The sequence below is a fragment of the Peromyscus eremicus genome, chromosome 8a (genome assembly GCF_949786415.1).
Source record: "Peromyscus eremicus chromosome 8a, PerEre_H2_v1, whole genome shotgun sequence".
NCBI classification, from domain to species: Eukaryota; Metazoa; Chordata; class Mammalia; order Rodentia; family Cricetidae; genus Peromyscus; species Peromyscus eremicus.
Window position 1 is genome coordinate 4,125,528 of NC_081423.1, and position 14,558 is coordinate 4,140,085.

The 14,558-nt window shown below is 49.1% G+C and overlaps 1 protein-coding gene across 1 annotated transcript in view; it reads left to right on the forward strand.

Moving 5' to 3' along the window:
- LOC131916223 (uncharacterized) overlaps positions 1-14,558 on the forward strand; it is a 130,064-nt gene that overhangs the window by 52,725 nt on the left and 62,781 nt on the right. Inside the window, 9 exon segments of the mRNA XM_059269531.1 lie at positions 664-767; positions 878-981; positions 7,955-8,113; positions 8,469-8,649; positions 10,818-10,869; positions 10,871-11,000; positions 13,397-13,531; positions 13,779-13,830; positions 13,929-14,058. Of these exon segments, the coding sequence (XP_059125514.1) occupies positions 664-767; positions 878-981; positions 7,955-8,113; positions 8,469-8,649; positions 10,818-10,869; positions 10,871-11,000; positions 13,397-13,531; positions 13,779-13,830; positions 13,929-14,058 (1,047 nt within the window).

Here is a 14,558-nt window from a genome sequence, read left to right on the forward strand (position 1 = left end):
CCCCTTAGCCCACCCCAGGTGCCCTAAAATAGCAGCTTTCTAAGGCAACAGCTTTGGGACTGTTTTGACTCTAACCCACTGTGGGAAGCACATTTAGCTTCTGGACTTAGAGCACACATCATGTAGGTTTTGTTTTGTGATAGTCTGTTATAGCCCAGGCCGACTGCAGATTCACTGGGTAGCTGAGGAGGGCCTTGAACTTCTGAGCCTCCTGTCTCTGTCTCCCAAGTGCTGGGATTACAGATGTACACCACCACACTCAGGTTTCAGTGTGGAGAATCACACCAGGCCTGAGTGCTAGGCAGGCACCCAACCACCTGAGCTAAGGCCCCCGCCCCAGGGTTCTGTCTGAACACAGTCCAGCCAGGTCTGATGAGAGCGGTGCTGGCCCCGCCCCTGCAGTCAGCCTAGCCCTTGGCAATGCTCCTTGTGCTGTTCTGGAAGATCCCTGGGGCCTGGGCTGGAGGAACTTGGGGCAGTGGCTGCAGATTGCCTCATGTAAGCATTTTGGGGTCCCATAGTATGGCTTAGCTCTGTGCACTTTGGCTGTACGGCAGACTTACAGAGCTGAAAGTTCTAGAAAGTAAGATATGCTCAGTCGCCTGGACTGTACCGCTCTCTCCTCTCCGGTCCCGCTCGATGTTGCTTCACTCCACTTAGCAGGCTGCGACCTGCGGAGGTGGCACCGTTGCCCCGGATGGTGGAGATCACACTGTCTGGGCCTTACTGTGTCCTGGAGGCAGGGGTGGGGTCTCTGAGCCCCCAAGGTAGGGAGTATGCTGGGGGACAGCCATCCATGCCTGTTGCCTACTGTCCCACAGTGCAGCTGGAGAAGAAGGCGGAGGCTGGGCTGCAGTCGGCCATCTTGGGCATCCAGCTGCAGGTTCCAGTGTGGCAGAACTCCACATACAGGGCCTGCTGGAGCAGCATGGCCCTGTGGGAAGCAGCACCTTGAGGATCAAGTACGGCCTCCTGGGTACGGTACTGGGGTGAGGCGGGAATGTGCCCTGCACTGTGACCTGGGGGCTAAGATGCCACCTTCACCGTGCTGCTGCCATTCTGTTGACCATGCCCCAACCAGACACAGCTGTTAAACACAGACAACACAGTGTGTGTTGGGGGGGGCCGCTCACCTGTCCCTTTGAAAGCCGCATTAAGAGGCTAGGGATCTAACTGGTAGAGTGTTTGCCCAGCTGCGTGGACCTCGGTTCCATCCCTAGCATTTAATAACCCATGCATGGTGTCACAGGCCTGTAATCTGAGCACTCAGGAGGTGGAGACAGGAGAATCAGGAGTCCGAGATCATCCTCAGTCACATAGCCAGTCAGTGACCAGCTTAGTGCTTTTGTCTCCAAAAGCAGAGTGGGGGTGGACTGGTGGTGGACTTGCTTAGTCAGGCTGGAACTCACCTCTCCTTGGAGCTTGGCAGAAGTGCTGGGCAGAAGGAGGCAGGGCTCTGGGCTGACCCACACAGGTCAGACGAGGTGTGTTGCTCATGAGTACAGTACCCACCAGAGGCTGAGGCTGGAGAATGGCCCCAAGGACACCCGAGAGTTAGAGCTGGCCCATGAGTTCCACTGCACACAGCTCCCGATCATCAGTCACAAGGTTGGTGCCTGAAATTAAGGATTTCAAAGCCTGCCTTCGTTCTTGGAGGGGTGGACAGCTCTAGGCTCTTTTCTGGGTTGCTTTTATTAAATACCTACTGTATACCCAGCCTGGAGCAGAGAGTCCTGGGGAGGTAGTGTCGATCTTTGCACCTTGTTGACTGGCATAGGTAAAGTACCAGAGAAAACTAAAATCAAGGAAAGCATAATTGCCTGAATGGGGTGGGAGAGCTGAACACAGCCGAGCTTGTTTGTGATGGAGCTGGTGGGAAGGCTTCTCTGGTCAAGCAATGCTTTCACTGAAAATTAAAATATAAGGTTTTATCCCCACAGAAGTGTGTTCTGGGCAGAAGGGGTGGTAAGTACCAAGGTCCTGGGCAGGAAAGAGGGAAGAGGGGTCATGGAAGGTTAGCAGAGTAGCTAGAAGGACAAACAAAAGGGGTGGGGTGTTGCCTTTATTGTCTGGTGGGGGGTATTTGTTTGACTGGGGATTGAACCCAGGCCTCATACATGCTGGGTAAGTGCTTTTCTACTGAGCCACATTGCCAGATCTACTTTCTTCTTCTTCTTCTTTTTTTTTATTTTTTAAGAGAGATTTTTGTTTTTGGTTTTTTTTTTTTTTTTTTTTTTTTTTTTTTTTTTTTTTTTTTTTTTTCTCTTCAAGACAGGGTTTCTCTATGTAGCCCTGGCTGTCCTGGAACTCATTCTGTAGACCAGGCTGGCCTGGAACTCAAAGAGATCCTCCTGCCTCTGCCTCCCAAGTGCTGGGATTAAAGGCATGCACCACCACCCTGATACTTTTATTAAAAATTTTTGACCTTTATTTTTTATATGTATGGGTGTTTTGCCCACATGTATGTCTATGTACCACATGCATGCAGTGCCCATGGAAGCCAGAAAAGTGCATTGAATTTCCTGGGATCTAACATGGGTCCTGTGGAAGGGAAGCCAGTGCTTTTAACCAATAAGCCAGCTCTTCAGCCCCTATTTTTAATTACATGTGCCCTTGTGTGGGTTTGTGCATGTGAGTGTAGTACCTGCACAGGCCAGAAGGGGGTTTCAGATCCTCTGGAGCTACGGTTGGGTGCTGGGAACTGAACTAGGGTCCACTGGAGAGCAGCAAGTGCTTGCTCTTAACTGCTGAGCTGTCCCCAGCCTGCTACTTTCTATTTTGTTAAAATGTGACTGTGTATGTACACATGTGTTTGCAGATGCTCAAGGACCCCAGCAGAGGGTGTCAGGTCCCTCGGAGCTGGAATTACAGGTTTTAGTGAGCTACCTGATGAGGGTGCTAGCAATCTGGTCCTTATAATCGAGCAGCAAGCACCCTCATAACCACCAAGCCATCTCTCCAGCCCCTGCCTGTAGGCATTTTCCTGTGTCCTGTAGCCATTCCATCCCAAAAAAACACACAGAGGCTTATATTAATTACAAGCTATTTGGTCTATGGCCCAGACTTATTACTAACTGGCTCACTCATCTTAAATTAACCCATTTCTATTAATCTATGTATCATCATGTGTCTTGTGGCTTTACCTGAGTTCCATTACACCTTGCTTCTCAGGTGGCAGCTTGTAGCGGCTCCTCTGACCCCACCTTCTTCTCCCTGTATCTTTCTTGGATTTCCCACCTGGCTGTCTCCTGTCTCACCATAGATCAAAGCAGCTTCTTTATTAACCAATGGTAGCAACATATATTCACAGAGTACAGAAAGACCATCCCACAGAACTTCCCCTTTTCTAGCTAATCAAAAAGGAAGGTTTTCATTTTAACATAGTAAAATTACATATAACAAAGCAATTGTCAAGCAAGAATTACAGTTACAATATCTAGTCCATTTGTATTTGGCAAAATTAAAGAAAATATTCTATCATCTATCCTATTTTTGTGAGTCTAAAGTTTTATATCTAATTTATCTTTTATCATGACTAAGGAAAACTGTAATTATAACTATCTAGTCTTCAACTCCATCAAAGACCCCAGAAGGATATAAAATTCTGAGTAAATAGGAAGTGCATTGCAAGCAACTTCCATAATTATAGAAATGACAGAGACATCTGGCTGTCTGGACAGTCACCCAAAGTTCCTCTGTAATGTTGGGGCATCTACTTTAGCCTACAGGCCTAGAGTATCTGGCAAACTTTTCAGTGAAGCAGGAAATTTGAAGGACTATTCCACCTATTTTGGCAAAATTCACCAGTAACTTTTCTCTATGTCCTGCAGAATGTCTGGCAGTTTCTTCTGTGAAGCAGGAACCTGAAGGACCATCCTGCCTTGTTTTGGGAAAGTTTAGTGGTCATTTTCTTATGGGTCCTGCATGTTCAGTTTACACAACATACTGTCAAGCAGTCTAGGCAAGAGCAGTTTCTTGCTCAAATGGCTAGCTTTTTCCATACTGTAAGCAAACTCCATAATGAGTTTCTTCAATGCCCATCATCTTCTCTGAAGTAGATTGGTGCTGCCAGGAGCAGACGTGTCTCGTTGTTCAGAAAAGTCTAAGTTCTTAAAACATTTTAAATGCCATATTCTGTACATCTTTGAAGTGTTTGAAGATTATCTACCTAATTAAAATATATCTTTTCATACCTAGAAAACAACTAACATGACTATAAGTTTGAATACCATAGATGACTAATTATTAATCTATATTTCTTAATTGTACATTACAATTTTAAATGAGTTGCATAAACATAATACCTTAAACAAGAGTAGAAATATACAGACAGTATGACAAAATTGACCTTAAATTTGTATCAATAAACCAAATCCATATCAATGTAAAGTATTTTGAGATTAATGGTTATTTTTTGGATCAAAGTAGATTCAATAATCTATCTTTTTTATTAATTCTATATCATACCCCCTTTTTTCCTTAGAAAGAGATTGAATTTATAATCATTCCCCTTTAAATAAAAACAAATATTTATAAACAATGTTTTGGGAATTTGAGTGTAGCTTTTTATACTACTTCCTGCTGATTGAGAGCATTGGTAATCTTATGGGGATCCTGAGAAAATTTAGAATTATGGTCAAGTCTTGACTGTAGTAGTCTGTGAAGCTGTCCTGGGTGTTGGATCATCTGGGCCATTGCTCCCATTGGAGACCTCTCAGGGGGTCTTCCTTGATGGAACCATATTAACCTAAAAAGAATCCACAGCTTCTCATCTTCTGTGGAAACAAAAGCAGAACCTCTTTTCCAAAGCAATGTATCCTTAGGCCCAAATTTTGAAGTCAAGGTACCTTTAAAATGTATATGTTGGTTTAATTTAGTAGCCCCCACAATCAAATGTCTCTCTGTAGTTAAAAAAACCCCAGAGACAACACAATAATATACAGTATCCAGACTCTCTGTGTATTTCCATCTTTACGTGGCTTTTTTTTTTATTACTCTATTTCTTTAAGGACTTTCTCTGCCTTTTTTTCTCTCTCTCAAGCCTACATATATTTTTAAACACAATGTAACCCCTTTAGAGATTTTTTCCCCATCTGAATCTGTTTTATTGTGTATCTATAATCCTTTTTTGACCAGGAGAGTTTTTAAACTGCTAAGCTGAGCGGCTAGAACCAAGCATCTTGCAGGATGTTGCCCACAAACCCCATTTAAGTGCTCTGTAGCAGGACCTCTCAAAAGAGCCATCCATGCAGCCAGCACAAACCAGGAATTCATCTCTTAAAGGAGCCTCGCATTTGTTAGCCGCTGGCAACAAAGCCTACCTGAAAAATGTACCTACCAAGAAGCTGCATTGACTCATTTTTGTGGGTCTGTAATCCCTTTTTAAGCTTTTGTCAAGTTTTATGTCGAAATTCCAGCCCCACATTGGAACACCAGATGTAATTGGAAGTTTTCCTGTGTCCCGCCCAGCTACAGCAGCTTATAAAATAATCACTCAGAGGCTTAATACTAATTACAAACTGTTTGGTCTATGACTCAGGCTTCTTGCTAGCAAGCTATTTCATCTTAAATTAATCTATTTCTATTAATCTATGTTTTGCCACATGGCCATGGCATTACCAGTCTGCTAGCATGTTGCTCCTTGGGCAGCAGGCTGCCATCTACCTGATTCCACCTTCTTCTCCCTGTATCTCTCTTGTATTGCCCACCTGGCTGTCTCCTGTCTTGCCATAGATCAAAGCAGCTTCTTTATTAACTGATGGTAGCAACATATATTCACAGAGTACAGAAAGACCATCCCACAGCACCTGCCTCACCTTTTTTGTTTTTATTTTATTATTAAGAAATTTTCTATTCACTTTATGCACCAACCACAGATCCCCCTCTTCCCTCCTCCTACCCCCTAGCCCTTCCCCCAACCCACCCCCATTTCCAGCTCCCCCAAGTCAAGGTCTCCCACAGAGTCTGGCACACTCAGCTGAGGCAGGTCCATGCCCCCCCCCCCCCCGCATCAAGGCTGCACAAGGTGTCTCACCCTAGGCACTGGGCTCCAAAAAACCCACCTATGCACCAGGGATGGATCCTGATCCCCCTGCCTGGGGGCCCCCCAAACAGTTCAAGCTAAACAACTGTCTCGAGTATACAAAGGGCTTAGTCCAGTCCTTAGTCCAGGGGCTCCACAGCTATTGGTCCACAGTTTATGCATTTCCACTAGTTTGGCTGGCCATCTCTGCACATTTTCCCATCATGATCTCAACGCCCCCTGCCCATAGAATTCCTCCTCTTTCTCATTGATTGGATTCCCAGAGCTCAGCCTGGTGCCCAGCTGTGGATCTCTGCATCTGCTTCCGTCAGTAACTGGATGAAGGCTCTATGATGACAGTTAGGGTACTAACTTCTAGGATACTAGAAGGAAGGCAAAGGATAACCAGACTGCAATCCACAGCTCCAGGGAGGCTAGCTAGCAGGGAGGACCCTAAGAGGGACACATAGATAGCCCAGCGAAGGGGAAAATAGATGAGATCTGCCTTACCTTCTTAAAGCTGTCTTCTCCCACTGATGGTTGCCCCATTGCTCTGATGAGGGTGTGGGGCTCATGACTTCAGGCTTGTTTATTCCTAGGGTCCTGGTGTCTAGCAGCACACCCAGCCTCACCGGTCCCTCGGGAGCACTGCCCTGCATGAGATGACTTGGTTAGTAAAATGCTCATCACAGAGGCATAAGAACTCTGTCTCCAAAAAAAAGAAGTGTAAGAACCTGAGTTTAATCCCAAGAATTCACATAAAAAAGGCAGGCATTAGGGCTGGAGAGATGGTTCAGCACTTAAGAGCACTCGCTGCTCTTTCTTTTCCTTCCTTCCTTCCTTCCTTCCTTCCTTCCTTCCTTCCTTCCTTCCTTCCTTTCTTCCTTCCGAGACACATAGTCCTGGCTGTCCTGGAACTCACTCTATACCAGGTTGGCCTTGAACTCACCAAGATCTGCCTGCCTCTGCCTCCGGAATGCTGGAATTAAAGGCATGCACCACCATTGCCTGGCTGTAATTTCTTCCTTCCTTCCTTCCTTCCTTCCATCCTTCCTTCTTTCCTTCCTTGTTTCTTTCCTTCCTTTAGAGACATGGTCTCTCTGTGTAGATCTGGCTGTTCTGGAACTCTCTATGTAGACCAGGCTGGCCTCACACTCACAGAGATCCTCCTGCCATTACCTCCAGAGTGCTGGGACTAAAGGTATGCACACCCAACAACTCACCATTTTTGAAGAAGACCCTGGTTTGGTTCCCATCATCCCCATGGTGGCTCACAACCGCCTGTAACTCTATTTATACCCTCTTCTGGGCTGCATGGACATCAGGCACATGAATGGTGCATGGCAAGACATTCATACACATAAAATATCAATTTTTAAAATAATAAAAAAATTGTAAAGTTATATCCCAGTCCTAGGGAAACAAGCTAGTCAAACATACTTGGTAAATCCAGGTTCGGTGGGAGACCCTGTGTCAAAACAAGGTGAGGCTGGGTGTGGAATTTTGTATCTTTAATCCCAGCACTCAGTGGGCAAAAGCAGGTGCATCTCTGAGTTTTGGGCCAGCCTCCTCTACATAGTGAGTTTCAGGACAGCCAAGGCTATATAGTAAGACCCTGTCTCAAAAAACAAATAAACAAAAACACCAAACAAACAAAAAAGGCAGATAGCACCTGAGGAATGGCATCTGAGATTGTCTTCTGACCTCTACACTGAAACAAACATACATACACACACACACACACACACACACACACACACACACACACGTCTTGGGGCATATCCCTAGCATCAAGAAACAATCCTGTGTGCAATGCTCCCTCTGCTTTCTGTGTCTTGGCACAAAAGCAAGCTGGAGTCCTGGGGAGGGGCAGGAGGGTTCTGGGCTGCGTGGCAAGCCTCCTCAGGGATCTCACTGTTGGTGTGTCCCCAGGTCCAGCTACAGTACACACAAGGCCTGGACCACCTCCGCTGGCTGCTGGCGGCCAGCTACAGGGAGCGGTGGGCTGAGAGCGGCAACAAGAGATTCTTGCGTGTCAGCCAGACCTTCAAGAACGATTCGGGACCAGCACTCCGCAATTACTTCCTGGAGGTGAGCCTGAGCAATGGCCTTGTCAACGAGCCTAGAAGGGTGCAGGACATGCCCCAGTGCCCCTTTGGGCTCTGGCTGCAGAGATGTTTGCAGACATCAGGCTTGGTGATGTCCCTTACCCATCACTCCTCATCCATGTCCTCAGTGTGAGGTTTTGGCAGGGATGGCATGTGCCAGCACACTGTGCTTAGCCCAGGCTTGCTCTTAATTTCCTCAGCTGCCTACTTAGAGGTGAAGCACAGGCGGTAGTGGGCCAGGGCAGATCTGAGGCCTGTGAGCCCTGGCTGGAGGGAAGAGTGGAGGTGCTCTGGGCTTGGTGTGGTGACTGATGGGGCGCCTGGGGTGCGTTCTCCAGTTTGCACTGCAGGTCCTGGAGAGGCGGGTGGCCTGCCTCACACAGCTGTTTCACTTGAGCCTCCGGCAGCCCCATGTCAAGAGCAGCACATACCTGATGGTGCTGCTCAGTGGGCAGCTGCCCTTGGCCGTAGGCTTGCACTGGAGGGACACATCCAGGGCCGCCCTGTGGAGATGGGAAGGTGAGTGCCAACTTTTTGACTCCCAGGCTTCTCCTAGCTGCACCGTCTACCTGGAACCTCCTTTCATTATGTGCTGGCCTCACTCAAGGCGAACCTTTCTCATGTCCTGTGGCACAAAGCTCCCTAACGTGTTCCCTTGTCATCTTCCCTACATCATCACTTCCCTCATCTCTAAAACTGTTAGTTCGCAGCCCCCAAACCTCTCTTCTGTTCCCTAAACACACCCCAGGACCTTTGTACTTGTCCCTCTGCCTCACAAAATACCCTTTCCCACTTTTGAAACATGTTTTTGCTATAGTTTGTTTCTAAACTAACCTTTTAGGATTAGCTTTTTTTTTTTTTTTTATTCAAGCAATACAAAGTTTAACCAGAATTTAGACTATTCATTGGACATTTCTGAGTCTGGGTTAGTATTCCTGGGGCTCACGTTATGACCACAGAGGTAATTAAAGTGCTTCTCTTTTATCTATCTATCTATCTATCTATCTATCTATCTATCTATCTATCTATCTATCTATCTGTTTATTTATTTGAAATGGGGTCCTACACAGGCCAGTCAATCTGGCCTCAAACTTCCCATGTAGCTGAGGATGACCTTGAACTTCTGATCCTCCTGCCTCTGCTTCCCAAGGGCCAGGATTACAGGTGTGCATAACCATGCCCCAGTTTTATACAATGCTGGGGATGGAATGCGGAACACATACTTTAAATGTCAAGCGTGCTGCCAACTGAGCTCCATCCCCAGCCCCTTGAGCATTTTTCAAAAGTAAAGCTTGTAGAAGGAACTCTCTGCCTATCTTCGGACCCCAAGCCTTGCTCCCAACAGAAATTAGTGTGAATTGTCTCAGCTATTTCTTTACATACACCTTTAAAAACAACACAGCCTCGCTGCCATTACATTTCAGTAGGCTTTCTTGGTAGATGTCTTACTTAAGAAGATGAGAATCCAATTCTCACAAGGACCTTTTCCAAATATCTACTACTCATCCTCCAAAAAGAGCTATGTCTTGCTACCATTCTGTGTTTAAGTAGTGGGACTGTGTACACGTCTTCCTGGCAGAGATGTGTAGGTATGATGGTTACAATCACCTCTTCATGTTTGATAAGTTTTCTATTTTCTTCCTATTAATTATTCCCAGGGCTATTAGCAACTTTCCCAGAATGCTCTCCGATGCTCAGGCATGTCTGAGTGCTTGTGGACTTTAGTTATTTCAGAGTTTCCTTGAAGAATCTTCCTGGCACCATTGTCTTGGCCCCCTCCGCTGTCCAGTTAGGATCTCCTGCCACTTGCGTGGGTCACGGCCCCTGTGGTTTGTGCCTTTGTAATCTTTTTACATGCTCCTTTGTTCGGATGGAATGTACCTTCCAGTAGCTTCCAGGAAGGTGCACTGGTTTCCAAAGGCTGCTATAACAAATGGCCACTCACAGTGGGGCTTCAAAAACAGAAAGCCTTCTGCAGTCCTGAAGGCTGTGCATCTCAAGGGCCGTCAGAGCCCTGTTCTGCCGGGACCCCAAGACACTTCCTTGCTTTTTCACCACTTCTGGAGGAGGCTGCCAACGCCTGTCCCTGGGCTTGTGGCTGTTTCAGGCTGGTCTCTCTGTCACTGTCCCTTGTCACTCTCTGTGTGTCTCTGGGCCCACGTCCCTGCTTTTTATAAGTACCGCAGTTATACTGATTTAAGGGCCAGCCTCCAGGATGGCCTCATCTTAACTGCCTTGACTCCTTCTCAACCCTTTCTCATCCGACCTCTACAGGCCATAGCACCCTCATAAACACTCCATATTTAGTGTTTGGTTTGTTTTTAACACAGTTACAGCTCTCAGACATGAACTTTGTAGATGACAGTGTCATACTGCAATGTAAAATGTTCACAGGCCTGGCAGACGTCGGTCCCTCAGCCAAGCGTTGTGACCTGTGTTTCATTAACTAGAAGGGAACACAGCAGTCCCCAGGGTGCCACCGGGTGAGTTTTGACAGGTGTGACTGCACTAGTGTCCAAGTTCCTGCCAACGTTCGCATTCCTTTCACGCTGTAAAGGAATTCTTGTGCCCAGTCTGGTACCCCAGCTTCGCCTGGCTGTCATGAGACTGTGAAGCGTGGCCTCTTGGTTCCCGCCGATCACTCCTTTGTTGCCCCCCCACACCAGCTTCTCTCTGTGCTCTTGCAGGAGCCTTGACCTTGGACAGTCCGTGGCTCACAGTGTCTGCAGCTCACAGGCTCTGTCTCAGAGCTGACGCTGGCCAAGGCCTGGACCCTCAAGGCTCTAGTGGTCAGCATGACCTGCAGGAGCCAGGGCCATGACAGGGAAGTCAAGATCCAGGTGTACACTGAAGCCACCACCCATCTCTGGGTAAGCAGGACAGGTTACAGCCCTGTCACCTTATGTACATGTCTGTATGCATGTATGCATGTCAGCTCATGCATATGCGTATATGTACAGAGCTTGATGTATTTATCCTGTTTTTTTTTTTAAATCAGCTTTACACAAATTAAACTTAATTGAGAAAATGCCTCCATCAGATTGCCAGAAGGTGAGTCTGTAGTGCATTTTGTAATTAGTGATTGTGAGTGATGCCACCCTTAGGCAGGTGGTCCTGAGTGATATAAGAAAGTAGGCTGAGCAAGCCACAAGGAGCAAGCCAGCAAGCAGCCCCTGTTCCAGTTCCTGTCTCCAGGTTCCTGCCTTGAGTTCCTGGCCTGACTTCCCTCAGTGATGGGGTGTGGCCCGAGACTCATAAGATGAAACAAGCTCCTCCCCAAGTTACTTTGGGTCAGGGCATTTTATCACAGCAAGAGAAACCCTAAGACAGTGTTCGTGCATATTTGTGTGTGTGTGTGTGTGTGTGTGTGTGTGTGTGTGTGTGTGTGTAAGCAAGTGTGCTTGAGTGTGTGTATATATATACTGGGCTGGAGGTAGAACAAGGGCCTCTTGTAACTCAGACAAGCCCTGTGCCCTGCTGCTTCCCCTTGTTGTCACTCAGCATAGGAGCTGGGCTCCCTGCCTGTGACACCCCCATACAGGGAACTGGAGGCCTGTGGCTGATGTCACCCCACAGACACAGGGACTGGAGCAGCCAGAGTTATCAGAACTGTCACCAAGAGAATCTAAACAGGAGACTCTCTAAAGAGAATACAGATCCTGTATTTTTGCTTAGCAGCTTCTGGGGGGAGAAGGTGGTCAGATGGTCCCTTGCAGGTGTTAGGCTACCAGAGTGAGTACAGGTCTGAGGGTGCAGGGGCATCACTCAGTGACTTCAGTCAGGGGCCTTTCTTTCTCTGCCCATACCATGAGCAGAAGCATGGCAGGGTAAGGACAGGCATCCTCACCCAGGCTGTGCCCCAGAAAGTCCTGCTCCAAGCCCTTTCTCTTCTGGAGCAATGCAGGATCAGGGAGAGTCCAGCCCACCTCAGCCCTTGTGGGCAGCTCAGTCCCCTCTGGGGCAGCACAGTCTCCTCTGGGGCAGCACAGTCTCCTCTGGGGCAGCTCAGTCTCCTCTGGGGCAGCACAGTCTCCTCTGGGGCAGCTCAGTCTCCTCTGGGGCAGCTCAGTCTCCTCTGGGGCAGCACAGTCTCCTCTGGGGCAGCTCAGTCTCCTCTGGGGCAGCACAGTCTCCTCTGGAGCAGCACAGTCTCCTCTGGAGCAGCACAGTCTCCTCTGGAGCAATCCCCTCTGGGGCATCACAGTCTCCTCTGGGGCAGCTCAGTCTCCTCTGGGGCAGCACAGTCTCCTCTGGGGCAGCTCAGTCTCCTCTGGGGCATCACAGTCTCCTCTGGGGCAGCTCAGTCCCCTCTGGGGCAGCTCAATCCCCTCTGGGGCAGTCCCCTCTGGGGCAGTGTTGGGTAGACAGCACTGGTGAGTTATTTCTGATGATCTTAGGCAATGTGAGGAGGTGGCTGGGTGTCAGGGACAGCCAGGGCAGGACTGTGAGGAGGAGGTGTCAGCTGGCTCTTATGGCCACCAGCTGGTGGACAAGATAGTTTAGATGAGCCCAGGTCCGGGAGGCTGGGCCTGCTTTGGGGTGGCAGTAGATGGGTTTTAAGGAAGGGGATGAATGCTGCACTGTGGTTTCTGCCTGAGCAGCTGGTTGGAGAAGCTGAGATGGGGAAGCTGGTAAAGGAGACACGGGGAGAAAAGCCCCATCTCAGGGTATGGCATTTGTCTGGAGGGTCAGCAATGGCCTTGCCCAATTTGGCTTGAGAGAGTGTGTAACAGGAACCATGGCTCTAGGGTAGAGGACACTGTATGAGCCTCGGACTCGGGGCTGGGGAAGGGCCATGGTCATAGGCCTCCTCCTCCAACCCCACTACAAGCCAGAGTGACACCCAGCTCTTCCAGGCTCTGGAGACCACAGGGTGGCCCAGGAGGCAGAAGCTACGTGCCAGAATGTGCCCCCTGAAACGCAGACATGGTGTCTGCGGAGAATGGTGGCCCAGTGAGGTAACAGTCCCATGCTGAAGCAAAGGAGGGAGGTGGAAGAGGGTTGTACTTGCGGCTCAGAGTTATAGACCGCGTTTTTCTTTAGGGTCCTATAAGGGAGAGCCAGCCCACCCACCTCCTCCCACAGGGGCCTTGCACAGTCTTGGCTGGAGGAGCTTTGAAGGATGAATAGGAGTTCACCAAGTAGAAAAGATAATAAAGAGCACCTAGCAGGAGGGGGTAAATGGCTCAAAGGCTCTGCTCATTCACCTGGCTTCCTTGCAGGTTTCCATGGTGACAACCCTGATGCCAGGCCACTTCCACAGCAGGTGAGCTCCAGTCAGCCTGGAGTGCAGAGTGAGGTCCGTGCAGAGAACAGCCAGCACAGGAAGGTCCTACACTGCTCGTTGAAGAGTCTCCAACGGGAGCTGAACCTCACAGCAGCCTATAAGCACACAAGGAAGGTGAGTGCTAGGTGGTCCTTGCACTCGGGAGATCCTGGGGCCCTTTGCCCTCTGTTTGGCCTGTGACCTTGGGCCTCCTTGAGCATCGATTTCTTAAGACACCAGGCATGTTAGTGCAGACCACAGATAGGGTCAAGGGTGGGGACTCAGCTTCCTCAGCCGGGAAGTTCCACATGCTGGTGGCGGGAGGGATGCCTGGGAGGTAAAGGTTTGGTGACTGGTCCTGAGGACCCTGTGGGCTGGCCAGAGGCTGCAGCCAGGCTCAGTAGCCATTCTGGCAGTCAATCCCAGGGCCAGCGGTAGGAGGCAGCCTTTGTCTCTCTGTGGCTGAGGGTCAGCAGCTGGCTTTCCCCCAGCAGCGGGTGCTTCGCTCCCCTTAACCCTGTTCTCATCACAGTGCTGCTGACAGTCCTGGGGACTGGTGTCCTGGGCCAGCCTTGAGGCCTGCAGCTGGAGAGAGAGCTGGAGCAGCTGCAGAGAGGCACGACATTGTACCAGAAGCAGGGAACATTGCTCCTCAGATATGTGCTCCCTCCCTGAGGCCATCACCCCTAGGGAGCCGCCCACAATCCCATCCCTCCGGTATAGAGGATCTCTGGGGGCTTCTAAAGGGATTGTACTACAATTCAAAAAGATCACATGGTGACAGGCCACCAGCCCTGAAGCTCCTTCCAGCTGCTCCATCAGTTGGCGGAGGTGTGAAAGGGAGTCTGCAGCCACGGCCTGACACTGCTCCCGGAAATCTTGGTGCTTCACTGTAGAAAGGCTGGTTGAAAGCTGTTCAGGCTCGGGGTATGGCTCAGCTGATAGTGCTTGGCTGGCATGCATGGAGTTCTCTGTTCAGTCCCCAACACTTTAAACCAGGTCTGTGGCACACGCCTGTAATCCCAGCTCTCAGGACGCAGAAGAATCCAAAGTTCAAGGCTATTCAGGAAACAGGAAGTGCTAGAAGAAGCAGGCCCCTTCTAGAACCCAGGTTTCTGCCACTCTGCTGGCATGCGCTGTGTGCCAAGCCCTAATCCAGGCT